Below are 15,969 nucleotides of genomic sequence, written 5' to 3'. Positions count from 1 at the left end.
TGATTGATTATTGGAAGGCTCCTAATTATTTGAGGGGGAAATTGGAAAGGGAGAGGATAACAAATCTGTTTAAATAGTTTGGTGTGTTAAATGCATGGAATTATACACTTTCTCCTTTCAGGAATCTGAGATGGAAACGGAGGAAGAAGTTGACATTTTGATGAGCAGCGATATTTATTCAGCAACATTATCAACCAAATCAATCACTTTCACACGTGCCCAAACAGGATGGCTTTTCCGAGAAGATAAAACAGTAAGCCTTTTTTATTTTAAGTCATCTGACCATCCTGTGCTACTGTGTCCCAGGAAGATGGCGGGAAGGCAAATGGTCTGACTCGGTTTGTCTCACATTTCCTCCATCAGGCTTACAGTCTCAGTCATTTGGATTGAGAGAAGGGAGGATGTTAAAGGTTAGGGTTATAGAAGAAAGACTGCTCCCAATGAGGTATGGAAAAATATGAGATTGGGGACAAGAAGGCAACAAGTAGGCAATAAATGGTAAGATTATATGTGTTTCTGTAGCAGTTTTATATTTTGACTCAAATGCTTTTTGTGTTTTGTTTCTGTGTATTTGCAGGAACGGGTAGGAAACTTTTTGGCAGACTTCTACCTGGTTAATGGACTTGTGTTAGAATCAAGGAAAAGACGGGAACATCTCAGTGAAGAAGATATTCTTCGAAACAAGGCTATTATGGAAAGCTTGAGTAAAGGTGGAAACTTGATGGAACAAAATTTTGAGGTACAGTTAAAAGTTTTGTTTAAATTCAACATTTAATGACTTATTACCTTTTACTGGCCAACAGGGCTAAGCCAAACTATGGCTAAATGTGAATGAGTGAGCGTGCAGATACTCGCAAGAGAAATCATGGCCACTTTGCTCCTCCCCCGAGCCTCCTACTGCCGCCCTTATCTAAAGCTTAAGCCATGGTTTGGCTTAGCATTATGACTGAACCTGGGCTCATGGCTTGTCTTGTTCCAGGCAGACCGTGAGCTGTAGCCAAGGTTTGTCTCGAGCAGACAAACCATGTATTTGTGTACAAAGGGCAGTATCCAACTAACATATCCTGCTAGCGCAATGATTACTGCTAGCACAACAGGGGTTCCCCACTTTTCTTCTCCTGCATGCTGTACGCCCTCCCTGAATCTACTCCAGAGGGTTGGAGAATCCCTAGAATAGATTTAGGGGGTGCATGGGAGGAAGAGAGGGGGAAATCCTGTTGCGCTCATGGAAATGCTTGTACTGACCGAATGCTTACTGAGAACTATTTTAAATACAACCCAAAGTCATTTTCTTTTTCAGATGATTTTCCCTAAGTAGTGCTTATTTTATGTGCACAGCTCTTCAGGTGTGCTAAAATTAGTATGTGGAATTATCTTTTTAAAGCTTTTTTAAAAAATATATTTTGTTTTAATATGTTTTTAATATTAGGAACTCAACTAGCTCAATTATTTTTGACTATTGAAAAAACTGTTCAGACATTTATATAACAAGTAAAATTAACATGACATACATATTTAGTTAAAACCGCTAAATCGGATATCTGTTTTAAGGCAAAACATTTCCATGAAGAGTTCAGTTCAGTTTTTTCTGGGAAACCCATGTCACTGGTCCTGGCCCCTGTCCTTTACAGTGCAAACTCATTCTTTGTGCCAAGGAATCTAGTGTGACTGCTGGTACTGCACCACATACTGTGGTGCTAGGGGTTATCACCCTAACAAATCCTCTCATTCTTGAGATGGGATGAACATTCTGTAGGGCTGGTTGGCTAGGTGTGTGAGGGAAGTTATTTGATTCTCTTTCTACCCTCACTCCATCTTCAAGAATGGCTTCACCTCAAGGATGTGATGCTTGATGAATCCTAAATCTTTAGTTGTATGGTATCCTGAATTTTGAGATGTGTCTAAATATTGAAGCATGCATTTGTATTTGAAGTAAGAGGGGTGGAAGGATCACAGGGATTGGGTGTGTATGCAGGAATACCTCGCATTAACGTACTCAATGGGATCAGAGCGAGTACGTAAACTGAAAATGTCCTTAAAGTGAAGCACTACCTTTTAAAACTTTTTTTTACCTCTCCTTCATGCGGAGCCTCAAAGCCCTGCGCTAAAGCCTCTGTTGCTGCACTGCCGTGCCTCTCAGCTGATTGTGATCGCGCCTTCCAGCTGATTTGCGGTGGCGCGATCGCGTCTATTTCCACCCCCACACACCGTTAAGTGTCTGTAAGTGTGAACCAAGCATACATAAACGTGCATGGTGGAGTATGGAGTATGTCCATAAAAGTGAGTGTACGTTAAGTGAAGGTCCGTATAGCGGGGTATTCCTTTATACTGGTGTCATAAATGGAACATGCTCTGAAGGACATGTTCATAGGGCTGCAGTCCCAGCACTCACTGCCAGTGAGGATTCTGCAAGCAACTGTATGTGCTGTTATTTTTATTTATTTATTTATTATTTAACTTAGATCCCACCCTTCCTCCCAGCAGGAACCCAGGGTGGCAAATTCTTAGAAATTGCATTACCCAACAATATATTCATGCCATATTTAAACATTCTTGGCACTAGCTGTGTCAGAACCATATTTTGCCGTCCCATAATCATGATTATGTATAGTCACAAGGTCTAGAAATCTAGCTTTAGGGTGAGTTTTTTTTTAGAACAGAATTCAACGATGAACCTGCAGGTTACCCCATGATCTTCATATTACATGGGCACTGTAATTTATCAGCCCCTGCAATAGGACACTGCTCTGGATTGTGAATGTGTGCTAGTTACATGTTTTAAACTCGCCTTGGCTTTTGGGATTATCTCATACTGAATTAGCCCTGGTCTCCTGTGTAAATTACTACTTCCTGTCCAAATGTGCTATTGCAGTTTGTTTCTCAGGCTTGCAATACTTTAAAGTTGGACTAATCCAAAATTACTTGTCTTCAGATTGGCCAATGTGCTGTGTCTTCAGATTGGCCAATGTGAAGGATGAGATATAGATATTCTTATAGGATAGGTGGTGGTGACCTGCTGAGAAGTAAAGTGCTTTGACTTGCAAAGAATTGCCATTTGCTTTCTTTAACAGCCTGTCAGGAGGCAGTCTCTTACTCCACCTCCACCAAACACAATTACATGGGAGGAGTATATATCTGCTGAAAATGGAAAGTGAGTATTAAATACGTATAGTGGTGGTTACTGCTATGTATATAGCTAATGATGTTTGCAAAATATAATGAGTTGGATCAAAACTTTCCATGAGTGGAGTTCTTCTCAGGGGATACTCTGCTGGAGGAAGGAGGGTATTTTTTTTAACTGATTCATCCTTCCATCTACAGTCCCCTGTGCTCCCTGAAAAGTTGCTCCATAGGACCTTCCAGGAGAGCATGACAGCTGGTATTGCAGGGTTTAGTGGGAAGGGGTAACTGGCAGAAACCATCTCTCATCGCACAGAAGTCTTTGCTGGATCAGGTTTTGTTCTCTGAACAGAAGAAGCCAATAGTTTGAATTTCCTGGGTTAGATCCTATATATGTACTTTATTTGACAATATCAGGAACTAAAACATTATAATTTTCTCAATCTTGAGCTATTGGATCAAGTTGAGCTTTTTTTTAGAAAGTGTATAGCTACATATTTAATTTTATGTAGTAATTTATTTTCATTGTCAAGGTCATTCAGATCATGGTATTCCTGATCTCTGTGTATGGATGTGAAAGTTGAACAGTGAAAAAAGTGGATTAGAGAAAAATCAACTCTTTTGAAATGTGGTGTTGGAGGAGAGCTTTGCATGTGCTACCATGGACTGCGAAAAAGACAAATAATTGGGTGTTAGAACAAATTAAACCAGAACTATCACTAAAAGCTAAAATGATGAAACTGAGGTTATCATACTTCGGAAACCTAATGAGAAGACATGATTCACTAGAAAAGACAATAATGCCGGGGAAAACAGAAAGGTGTAGAAAAAGAGGAAGACCAAACAAGAGATGGATTGATTCCATAAAGGAACCTGCAGACCTGAACTTACAAGATCTGAACAGGGTGGTTTATAACAGATGCTATTGGAGGTCGCTAATTCATATGGTCGCCAAATCAACTTGAAGGTGCATAACAACAACGTTTCTTTAGAAATTTTTTTGCATGAGATCCTGTCCTTGGCTGACCTCATAGATACTTGGTTGATACATATAGTACAGAATTGAATATAAAGATGAATATGTGAAACCATTATTCCTGTCTCTGATGCCAGTGAGGTTAAAGCCTAATTGATGTGATCATAAATGTCTGCTTAAAATTTCACACATGGGTTTAAATTTTGTGGGCTGATTTCAGTGTTTTTAGGTCCCATTGATTTTAGTGGTATAAAATTGGGCACGTGTGTTATCTTCTTGAAATTGAGCAGATCTGAAAGCGCTGCACACATAACCCCCCTGAGATCACTAAAACTAAAGTAGCTATCTTGAATTTGTGCAATATGAATAGAAGAATCAAATGCAATTCTTTGGTGCTAGACTTTAATGAGGACAACTTTGTTGTTTATCCCTTGGGCCATTCTCTTGACTTTGCCTGAAGTTTTAATGACAAACTGATGATATATGCCCCATTGTCTTTACTTTTTCACATGCTTTACCAAATCAAAGGTGGTCTCTTCATTTTAGACCTTCATGGGTTTCAAGTACAATGGTCAGTTGACTAAAAACAAGATAAGTGTCCATCTTGATGTACTTAGAGGTCTTTGAATGGCTCCGGAGATCTTTCTTATGTGGTCTTGGCATGCCCTTATTTGTAAATTATACTTTTTAGAATGTGACTTCTTTCATAACTATTCAGAGGGTTAGTTCCAACGTTCCTGTGATCGCTCTGCTCACAGGTCCTTCCCACTGCAGAGGATGGGACGAACCAGTTTTGGCAAATTCTGCTTCCAGTCCCAAGGAAAGCTGCTCTAGAGAGTTGGGAGACCCTCCAGAACAGCATGGGGTGTGGCATGGTGGGCTTCAGATCTCAGTTCCTCCCACAATTTGAGGGAGCCCTTCTGTTTGTGGAAGGATAACTCTGGATCCAGCTTAAAATGTATTAAGTTTAAATTAAATTTTGAACAACTATTTCAAGTTTCTAAATAAAATTGCACTCAACAAGTTTAGCAGAAGTTGTTTGATCACAAAATTAGAAAGTTCTGGTTGCACCTTTTTCTTTCTTTTTTAAAAAAATTGTTTCTACATTATTTCATTTCTAATTAGTGACTGGAACACATTCATCAAATTTCAAAGAACTGTTGAACAAGTTCTTGTGACCATGGTGCTCCGTGTCATGCTTGCAAACTGTTTTTGCAACTGTATGAGGGTTTACAAAGATGAAAGACAAATTCCCTTAGTTATACAAGTTTTATTTATTTATTATTTGATTTATATCTCGCCCTTCCTCACAGCAGGAGCCCAGGGCGGCAAACAAAAGTTATTGGGCTCATCTGAACACCTTTTTAGGTTTTGGCCATATATTCTTAACAATATGAAATCTTATATGGCCAAATTGTGTGTGCATATTCTCTTTTTAAAAGGCTTGTATTCACTTGTTTTAATCTGTTAGAGCCTGGGCAACTTGCCCACTTTGGTTGCTGCTATCTGAACACTTCCAGCCTTCATTAAACAACTTCTGTCAGCCTGTTTTCTTGCCCAACATAAAAAAGCATACTGTGTTCAGATCTTATGTCTTTAGGGAAGTTTTAATTTTTATTTTCTTTATCTAGAGCACCTCATTTGGGTAGGGAACTGGTCTGCAAAGAAAGCAAGAAAACATTTAAAGCCACAATAGCCATGAGCCAAGAATTCCCTCTAGGAATTGAATCGTAAGTCTAAAACTGTCTGCTATAAACGTTTGTTGAAAGGACATGATGAATTTAAAATATGCTGATGTATATAAAACTGTGCTTATTCCAGAGATTGCAATGTAATATATTATCATTATTTGTATTTGTATCTGTGATTTTGTTCATTTATTGTATTATTGTATGTTGTACACCGCCCAGGGAGCCATTGGCTATGGGAGGTTCATAAATGAAATTAAATAATAATAATAAATAATAAATAATAATCATAGAATAGGAAAACATGTAGTCTAGCATAGAATTAGGGTTCTCTTTGTTGTATTGCAAAATCAATGGGCTTTTTCCCCATCCTCCAGTCATTTGTAAATCAAGGCATTCACTTACACAGTGATCCACGTATTTGTAAGCTAAGTATCAATTAAGGGATTGATACCAATATTATTAAATGTATTAGATTTGGAATGTTATCATCTAAATACATTATTTTTTTAAAGGAGCCCAGGGTGGCAAACAGCATAATTATAAAAATTATTTTTAAAAAACCTTCCCCCAAAGTCGTAAGTGGTCTGGCCCACATCTTGTGTGCGTGTGTATTTTGTAGAAGCTGGCCTATAGTATATGGCAATGGGCAAACACACACATTCAAAGTTGAATGCGTATTCAGGGATTTACAGCTAACTTTGCTAGTTAATCAAAAATGTATTGCCATCAGGACCCCCCCCCCCCAAGGGATAGGTTCTTGTCCTTGAACTTGTGTTGTACCTCTGAAATGGAGCATGAGGTTGAGGGAAAATGCTCTCCTTTTTATAACTCTTAAGCTTGGACTTGTGGAGGGGGTGCCCAATGTAAAAATAAGCCCCTGCCCCTTAGCAGCAAGCCCGCATGCCGTCTCTTTCCCCTCTAGCTGGAACTGGAGATGGGAGGTGAAGGCTAGTTGTACTTGGCAGTTGCAGAGCCACAAAAACAAAACACATCTTAGGCTTCAGCCAAACTTTGGGGGGAGCGGGGTTTGCCTCCTCTCCTCTGAAGCTCCAGGCTCAAATAGCTTGCCAGAGTCTGGTGGATCTCTCACCTTGGCAAAGGACTGAGTGAAATGATCAAACCTGGTGTTTATTTTAGCAATAGTTATCCCCCCCCCAGCATTTGCTTGTATAATTTTACAAGTACTTGTTTCATTGTTTCAACAGTAGATTTCTATTGGGAGCAGTGGGGCAAGTTCACATTGTGTAGTGGAAGAAATCTGTAGAACAATGGTGGCCAGTAAATCAAGTTTGAAATATGATTTAATGTGTACTGCCATCCATATGGAGGGCACCTCAGTCTGAATAAGGTAGCCACGTACATGGATGTGGTGAAGAGGGCAATGCGAAAAAATCAATGAGAGCAAATGGGTGAATAATTGGCAGCTTGGAAAAGTCTAGTTCCTGAAGTGTGATGCTTTTCCAGATCTGTTCTTTGTGTGCCCTGATGAGAAGTTCTTCCAGCAACCATAATGGAGAGTTCATGAAGTGGCATTTTGTAAGATTATTCCAGTATTGATTCGTCTGGAGAATGGTTAGTTTCAAAAGGGGGTTCATTTTTAAGATTGAAGCTTTACTACTGGAGTTCTTAATTGATTTTAGTTTCAAAACCTTTTGAAATCATGGGATATTAAACTCACTAAGAAAATGAGTGCTAAAATCTGGAAATCCTCTTACTAAGGCATATGAAGCTCATTGCAACTGAATGCTCAGCTGTGTCTATCTTTGAGCCACATTGGACCAGAATTATATGGGAACATTTGGCCCACATTTATTTAACCTACATTGTATTAGCAAAATGATTTGATTTAAATTAAGTGGCCAAGAGCAATATTATCTTCGCTACAGCATGTGGCTTGGCTCAGTTGCAGTGATTTGCTTTGGCACTTTTCCTCCGATTGGCACCTACACCAATCAGATGTGCATGGATAAATCCTAAAGTTGCTAGGAGATGATTTTTTTACATATGTTCTTTTTCAGGTTGTTGAATGTTTTAGAAGTAATTGCACCCTTCAAGCACTTTAACAAACTGCGGGAATTCGTGCAGATGAAACTTCCACCAGGTTTTCCTGTAAAGTTAGGTGAGCTGTCAGTGTGTATTTCATCAATTAAAGTGTCTGCCTGCCCTGCCAAGAACATGGGTTGTTGTTTAAAAATCTTAATATTTGGAATGAGAAATGCAGTGGGTTGCCATTCAGGCTTTAGGAGGAATATAATTGGAACTTGGATAGAAACTAGCATGCCATTTCATGCTTAACGGCTGCCAGCGGGATGGGCAGGAAGAGTTCTTCAGGGAGAGAATTACACAAGTGTGGAGCCATCACTGAAAAAGCCCTATCCTTGGTACCCGCAAACATGATCATGGGAGTCTGAAGGGCAGGGTCTTTGACTTTAAGCCATGGACAGATTCATATGATTATAGATAATTCTACAGATAACCTGGTCCCAAACTGTTAACAGCTTTGAAGGTTAGTACAGGCAGTTTAAATTAAGTCCAGAAATGAATGGGGAACGAATAAAATTGATGAAAACTTGGTGGGATATGATCAATGACCTAGCTTCCATAAGTCGTCTGGTGACTGAATTTATTATTTATTTATTGCATTTCTATCCCACCTTTTCTCCATGGAGCTCAAGGTGGTGCACACGATTCTCCCCTTCTCATTTAATAATCCCCACAAAAATCCTGTGAGGTAGGTTAGGCTGAGAGGCAGTGACTGGCCCAACAGCCGCCTTGAGCTCCTGCTGGGAGGAAGGGCGGGATATAAATCAAATAATAAATAAACAAACAAACAAATAAATAAACAAATATCACCCAGTGACTTTTATGGTTGAGTGGGGATTTGAAGCCTGGTCTCCCAGGTCCTAGTCCAGCACTCTAATCACTGTACCATACTAGCTCTGATCACACTGTCTGATGTTTCTGGACTATCTTCAAAGGCAGCTATACATAGTGAGCATTAGTGTAGTCTAGTCTGGATTTAACCGTTGCTTGTGAAGCTGAAGCCAGGTCCACTTTCTCCAGATAGGGTTACATCTGGCAAACCAGCCTAAACTTGTAAAAGACACTCATAGTCACTGAGGTCACCTGTTCTTCCATTGATAACTGAATCCAGGAGTACCCCCTGAAGTACATAGCTGATTCTTCAGGGGGGAGTGTACCCGTTTCCAAAACCAGTTGCAAGTCTTTATCCAGATCAGTAGTCTCCCCAGCAAATTTCTGTCTTGTCCCTGAACTGCCTCCAGACACCTGTTTAAGGCTTCCACTGTCACCCTGGGATTAATAGATGGAAATAAACGGTTAAGCCATATGTCATTTGCATACTGATGACACTTCAGCCTCTGGGCTACCTTTCCAATGGTTTCATGTAGATGTTAAAAATAATTGGAGACTGGATGGAACCTTGAGGCACTTCAAAAGCCAGTTGCCCAGTATTCAGGAGCCATCTCTCCAGAAAGGACCGTAGCCACCATAACCCATGATTCAAAGCCCCACTCTGGTAGGGTGATCCAGAGGTATGCCATGAAAATGAACAAGTGGGTTGATGAATCCTTTTCTGTCAACACAAATGCCCCCTTTTACTGTGCATTGTGTCTTTTCTAATCTACCAATACTCTGCTCTGTTCTTCCTAGATATACCTGTTTTTCCAACCATCACAGCCACTGTGACTTTTCAGGAGTTTCGCTATGATGAGTTTGATGAATCAATTTTCACAGTTCCTGATGACTACAAGGAGGACCCTAGCCGCTTTCCTGATCTCTAACTTAACTGGAAAATTAGCAGTAAATAAAATACCAGCATGTACACAGTGATAGAGAGAGAGTGGATGCAGATAATCCACAGATATGTTTGAAAGTGGGTGAAATAGGAAGGGATAAAACTTGCTTAAATGAATTCAGAAAGGGAACACACAGTGAATCTCAAACAGTTGTACCATATAGCAAGCATCCATCTAGTGTCTAAATGAAAGCAGGTCTCCTGATGTGTCATGTGCATTTATACATCCAGACCTGCACGCATGACAGCCTGGCACTTCAATGACTCTCCCCCTGCCCCCTGGATACTTGCATAGCAGCTATAAGGACTGTCATTTGTTTTTTACATTTTTTATGTTTCTTGGTAATAAAAGCACTCTTGGACCATTAGCATAAAAAACTAAAATGTCTTACCTGGCTATTAGCCCTTTAAAACAATCTTACTCGAGCTGCTCTTATAACCTTCCTTCAAGCTTTTCTTTTCATGTATTGTAAATTCTGTAATATTTGTTCAGTAAATTGAACATCAGTTGAGCATATAGTAGAAGGAATTGATTTTCTGTAGATGAATGAACCGAATGGTAACCATTTAAACAGTTGCATTTACCTGTATTGCAATACTTTTCAGAACTAGAGCATTCACGCTGCAGGGAATAAGGTACCTCCTTTAGCACCTTAGTGCAATTCATTGTGGTGCTATTCATATTTCCCCCCGAACTAGTCATTTTTCCACTGAAAGTTGTTTACTAATCATATAAATCTGTATTTCCCCCCCTCCCCTCGACAAAAGCTGGTCACATATATCCTTATTGTGTTCGTTGGAGAGCGTTCTTGGAGACTGTTGATAAGCCCATAGGCTGAATCACTGACATTCTTTGGGGTTTATCAGAACCATAAAAGCTGGCAATCGAATACACTAAACTTGTACTGATATCTAGCAGCATTTGGGAATATATTTCTATAACAATTACATTACTATAACAACAGTCTCGGTGCTTAAGGTTTATTTCCCTAAGTGAAAATATAGGAGAAGCTAATAAGACTTGTCAATGGATAAAAGGGGGAAAAAGTACAAGAGTAATTAGGGTGTTTCCAGCATGGGTAGCTTCAGAAAGGATGTCAGGTTTTTCTTCAGGTGGGTTTTTAAAAATTAGAATCTTCACATGGGTCCAGTGTATGAAACTTGAAGATAACATAGCCTTTTTTCTTTACTGGAAAGAATGTGTCCAAAACTATCAGTACTATGTTCATTTGTATTCTGAGGTTTAGCTTCCGGTGATGTGTAAATGTACAGAAATGTAAATATTTTCAAAAGTATATTCTTTGTGCAGTCTAGTCAATCTTTTTTCTGGAAACTGTTCAAGTCACTTTCAGACTTGAAGAAAGCCACCAGTGCTGGTGATACCTGGAGTGTGAAATGAGATGAGTCATGGTGCGCAATAAAACCAGACTCATGAACCACATAAGCTTTGCCAGGAAAAAGGTTTTAAGCATACTCCCAAGTGCTGTAACTTGGTACTCTTGTGATGTGCAGAGAGGCAACTCCCAGAGAAATCATCCTCACATTCTATAACAGGAGCAATGTTGGACCCAATTCCAGAAATACTGTAAATTTGTTTAAAGCTCCAACCTTAAGTCATGTTGACAGTGAAGACTTGGCAGTTCTCTGTGTGAGCAGTCTCTATTGACTTGGTGTGTATCATTGTAGCTGCCATATTGTAGAAAGTAACATTTCACTACCAATATCCATTGTTGGGTAATATCTGCGCTCTCTAAATAGTAAATTAACTTTAAATACAGAAACATTTTCCCAGTAAGTTTTTTTTAAAAAATCAGTGTTTTCTCCCCTTGTTCATTTCTGGAGGAGACATTGGATTTGAAGGTGTATGACACTTTGTGTTATCAATACTGGAAGTATTTCATAAAACTACTGAGGTGCTTAAAAGGCATTTCACGATGTTGTTCTCACATGAGTGAATGATGAGCAGTATGAATTTGATTAGGTGATGGCTGCTAAACTGCGGAAATATTCAATTGGTCATCTCCTATACATTTAAAATTATAGTTGTCTCTGTTGAGATCTGCAAAATAAATATTAGCCCATGAACTGTCAGACCAATGTCTCGCAAATGGCTCCTTTCACAATGACTGAAAAACAATTTGTGTGCTATTACAACCCTGGCTTAGTAAAATCTGTCTGTGGAGAAGGGCTTAGACTAGATGGACACAATGTAAGAAGTTCTGGACCATGTTGGAGAAGTGATCTCTGAGCAATTCCAGTTTGTTGCACTCATACTTTAAAGATACAATTTCTATTGTATCTCATCCCATTTTAAAATTTAAATGGACAGTTCCAGTATATACATATACACAAAGATCTCTTGTATACATGAAGCTCCTGGTTTGTGAATTTTGGGTAGCTTATCCATCCATGCAATAAGAACGTTGTTCTACTTTCCTTGAAATAAACGTTAGACATTCCAGGAAAAGGAGTTTCATGCATGCAGTAATGTTCAAGAGCAAATAGCTGGATTAGGAAGTTTTACATTTGAGATTGTGATACTTGGTTAATAAAGAAGAGCAGACATTAAGCAAAATTGATTAGCACTTTGTAGTTAAGCACTTACTTTTTCTGACATCGCAATGTCACAATTAGGTAACATCTGTTGGGCGTTATTACTGTGTCCTGGAGAACATCTGAATCATTCCCAAGGACTTTGGATCTCAGAAGGGTGGTGGTATGGGATTATGAAGAAACATTCATGCAAAAAAAAGTTAAGGTATCACATAATGCAAGTATCAGAAGAGGCCAGGTTATAGGTTAAGTGCCTCTTGCATGCTTATAAGTCATTGTTGGAGATAACATCTTTTGGGAAGCAATAGTGTAAAAGAATTGGTATTCTGAATATTTTAGACAGATGAAATAAACTGACTTTTCCAAGAGGCTTCTGAAACTTTCCTGAAGTATACCCTCTTAAAAACCAAGCAGTGTGTTGGCAGGCATAAATATGGAATCTTTTAAAAATAATTCCCAGAATTCTTCCTTAACCAAACTCAGTTTTACTGGTCTTCCAAATCATTGCTTTAACTTGTGGCAAAGGGAATAATCTTTATTTCCAAGCAGCTGATGTTTCAGTCACCTTATTTAAGTTTTAAACTGCATCGATGGATACCTAGCAATTTTTATCAGATAGTACAACTGTGGATATAAATCTGTGCTGAAAACCCACCTTATGTTGAATCATAATATGTTCGTCCATTTTAAATATATACTTGTTGATTTTATTCATTAAAAGATAATTACATTATTTAAACTTTATTAACAAACTTCCTATAATGCTGCAATTTCTTTTGACAGATTATAATTGTGGAAACTTAATGTCATTTTTGTATATTACTTTTATGTGTTCTTTGTCTAATCAAAACTCACCTTCACTAACAGTGTTTTTTGGTTATGCCACTTAGAATAAAGACCAAAATATGCTGTTTGCTTTTGAGACTAAGCGTATGGACATTTTCAGAAATCTATACTCTACCATGCTTGGATACTTCCTCCATATTAGAGGAAGGCTAAGAAAAAGGATATTACAGTGTACCACTTTCACAAGGACACTTTATTGGTCAGTTTTTCAATAAAATCCTCAATTTTCAGTGCATCTTTGTTTTCAGTCTTGTAACTTTAGAGGGTGAGCCTTAGAGTTCGTAAGATGAAACCCATCAGCTAAGCAGTACACATGTTGACAAATGAATGTGTCTGCTTGCACCATACTTTTGTTAGTAAGTTAATTTTTTAAGTGCCTATTTCTGAAAAAGACTCAAGGTCTATTACAGCAGATTAAAATACACAAAAAGTATAAATGATATCACAATCACATGACAGCAGCGGGTAATCAGCCAGGATAATAATTAACTAAAGGCATATAGAATCCTCAAAGCCTGAGAGCTGAGGAACTTCTGGACATAGTGCTTCCAAAAAAGAGAAAGGCTGCAATCCAATACATGTCTACTCGGAAGGAAGCTCCATTGGTTCAATGGGACCAACCATGTAAGGCTTTATAGGTTAGAATCAGCACTTTGAAATTGTGCTGGAAATCTATATAGATAGCTGGATCAAAATAGAGGTTATGTGGCCTAACGGCCTGGTTTCTATCATCCATCTGGCTGCTTCATTCTGTTCCAGTTGCAATTTCTGAACAGGCTTCAAAGGCAGCCCCACATAAAGAGAGAAAGCTATTCCTTTTCCTCCACAAGATTATACTCGGGAATGTATCTTTTTGTATTGTTTTTCAAAGTTCTCTCTTGGCATAGAACATAAAGTGTTAAGTTCAAATCTTGGAAATAACAAATCAAGATATCCTTAGACCTAAAGAATAAAAGAACTGTCCAAAACATTGCCTTAGATGCAAAATGCTCATTGGCAAACAGCAGCAGGAGGCTGTATGTGAACACCTTACCTGTAATGCTGTCACCAGGCTTGCTGAACATATGTGGAGGCCCCATTTGTAAACAGTAGTACCCTCCCAAATGCCATCTAGAGGGCTACAAGTTGCTAGACGATGGCCTCCCTTTTCAAGCTGCCTATCATAAAACAGAGTTGAAAAGCCTTCCCCTCCCCTCACATGACACCTGTATGGAGTGGTGTTGGGCTATCAATGGCTACAGTTTGTTCCAGATGCTGTATGGACTGCTGTCATGATAACCTGGGGTCATAGTCTATATGGGATTGGTGGCAAGCATTGACCTAGGGGAAATGCGTTTTGATTCTAAAGCAACATTGAATCATATCTCTATCAACGAGTGTATGTTAGAAGTCCAGTTAATCATTGTGGTTATGTGTGAACATACTTAAAAAAATCTAATTAGAGGGGGTTCTAATCCCATTTATGCTGCAATCTCTCTTATGTAAATTTGAACTCTGATTTGGAGAGCCTAACAACTAAAATAGATGATGCACTGAAAGTGATTTTATCTGCAGATCTTTATTAAAAAAAAGCTATACAGTGGGGGACATAGCTTGGGAAAGGAGAGACGTAACATTTTCCCAGACTACTGCCCCTTCCCCCCCCCCAACTGGGTTCCTGATACTATTTTTATTTAAATAGATATACAAGGGTGTTTTAATATCTAGGAAAGCTTGTGAAATATGAATTAATAAACAAGTCTGAAAACCTGGATAGAAATAGGTCTTGTTCAGAAGTATTTTATGCAGCCACAAGAGTGGCTGTATACTATAGTCAGCATGGAGTTTTTTGCATTCCACAATGTTAAAATTGAAAATAACTCCCCATGCCATTCTGATGCTTCCCATAAGCTCCTTTCAAAACAAACCCTTACAAAACTTAATAGTCCTTAACTCAGAAACACTTGCTTAACAACCCTCTAAATCTTCATGGCAATACACAAAAGTCAGAGAATCAAGAGTTCAAAGTGTAAAAAGAGAGACCAGACCCCTTTTGGAGTGTTTTCTGTCAAGAGTTCACATAATTTGTTGAAATTAATTAAAAAGCAGCTGTGTTCACAAAGTACCTGTAACCCTGTTACTGACCTTGCCCCATACTCTGACCATCTTCTGCACTTTAAAAGTTAAAAAAAATGCCTGGCTGATTTTTAATAAGGTAAGAAATTTAGCATTGAACTGAATGATAATGTTGGGCATGCTCAGTAAGAACCGTCAGTGTTCTAAAAGCCAGAGTCAAAACTGCTTGGCTTGACCGATCGGGGCCACACCCACACCAGATCTTGATTTCACTTTAGACAGTCATGGCTTCCCCCAAAGAATCCTGGACAGTGCAGTTTGTGAAGGGTGCCGAGACTCTTACTCGTCTGACAGAGCTCCAGTGGCCAGAGTGGTTTAAGTCAGCCGCTCTGACTGAAGCTGTGTGAGGTGAACTGGGCATCTCCTAGCATCTCAGCACCCTTCACTAACGACATTTCCCTGGATACTTTGTGAGAAGCCATGGCTGTCTAAAGTGGAATAAAGGTCTGGTGTGAATGTGGCCAGTACAGCTTTGCTTTAAATTTGGGTAGGAGGCTACATGCACCTGCTGTAGAATAGGTGGGGGAAAACCTGAAAAAGAATGATACTGTTCACAATGTTTTCCTTTTGGAAAGGGGCTTCCCCCTCTGCCCACCCATCCAATCTCCTCCCTCCCCTCCCCCTCCGTTTCACCTATCCTGAGCATGATTGCACAGGAGTAAATCTCACTGAACTCAAAAACCATGCAAGTGATCAAACCTGCCCTGCCCTCCTCCTGTCTTGTCCCTCCCCTCCCCCTCCCTTCACCGCTCCCTTCCCCTCCCCCATCCCCTTCCAACCCACTCCTTCCAAATTCTTACCAAATTCTTCCAAGCTACACAGGAAGTGGATTGGACTGTGAAAGACCAACC

General features: G+C 39.3%; 1 protein-coding gene across 2 annotated transcripts in view; it reads left to right on the top strand.

Annotated features, from left to right (window-relative positions):
• ANKRD13C (ankyrin repeat domain 13C) overlaps positions 1-13,233 on the top strand; it is a 35,361-nt gene extending 22,128 nt beyond the window's left edge. For both annotated transcript variants that reach the window (XM_061633414.1, XM_061633413.1), the window contains exons 8-13: positions 122-253; positions 578-739; positions 3,072-3,151; positions 5,728-5,826; positions 7,806-7,906; positions 9,460-13,233. In XM_061633414.1, coding sequence (XP_061489398.1) covers positions 122-253; positions 578-739; positions 3,072-3,151; positions 5,728-5,826; positions 7,806-7,906; positions 9,460-9,590 — 705 coding nt within the window. In that variant the 3' untranslated portion in view covers positions 9,591-13,233. The remainder of the gene's footprint in view (positions 1-121; positions 254-577; positions 740-3,071; positions 3,152-5,727; positions 5,827-7,805; positions 7,907-9,459) is intronic.
• The last annotated feature ends 2,736 nt before the right edge of the window (positions 13,234-15,969 follow it).

Source organism: Rhineura floridana, chromosome 6 (genome assembly GCF_030035675.1).
Source record: "Rhineura floridana isolate rRhiFlo1 chromosome 6, rRhiFlo1.hap2, whole genome shotgun sequence".
In the NCBI taxonomy this organism is placed as follows: Eukaryota; Metazoa; Chordata; class Lepidosauria; order Squamata; family Rhineuridae; genus Rhineura; species Rhineura floridana.
Note: the sequence above shows the minus strand (reverse complement) of the source record. Positions and strands in the feature narration are given on the sequence as shown.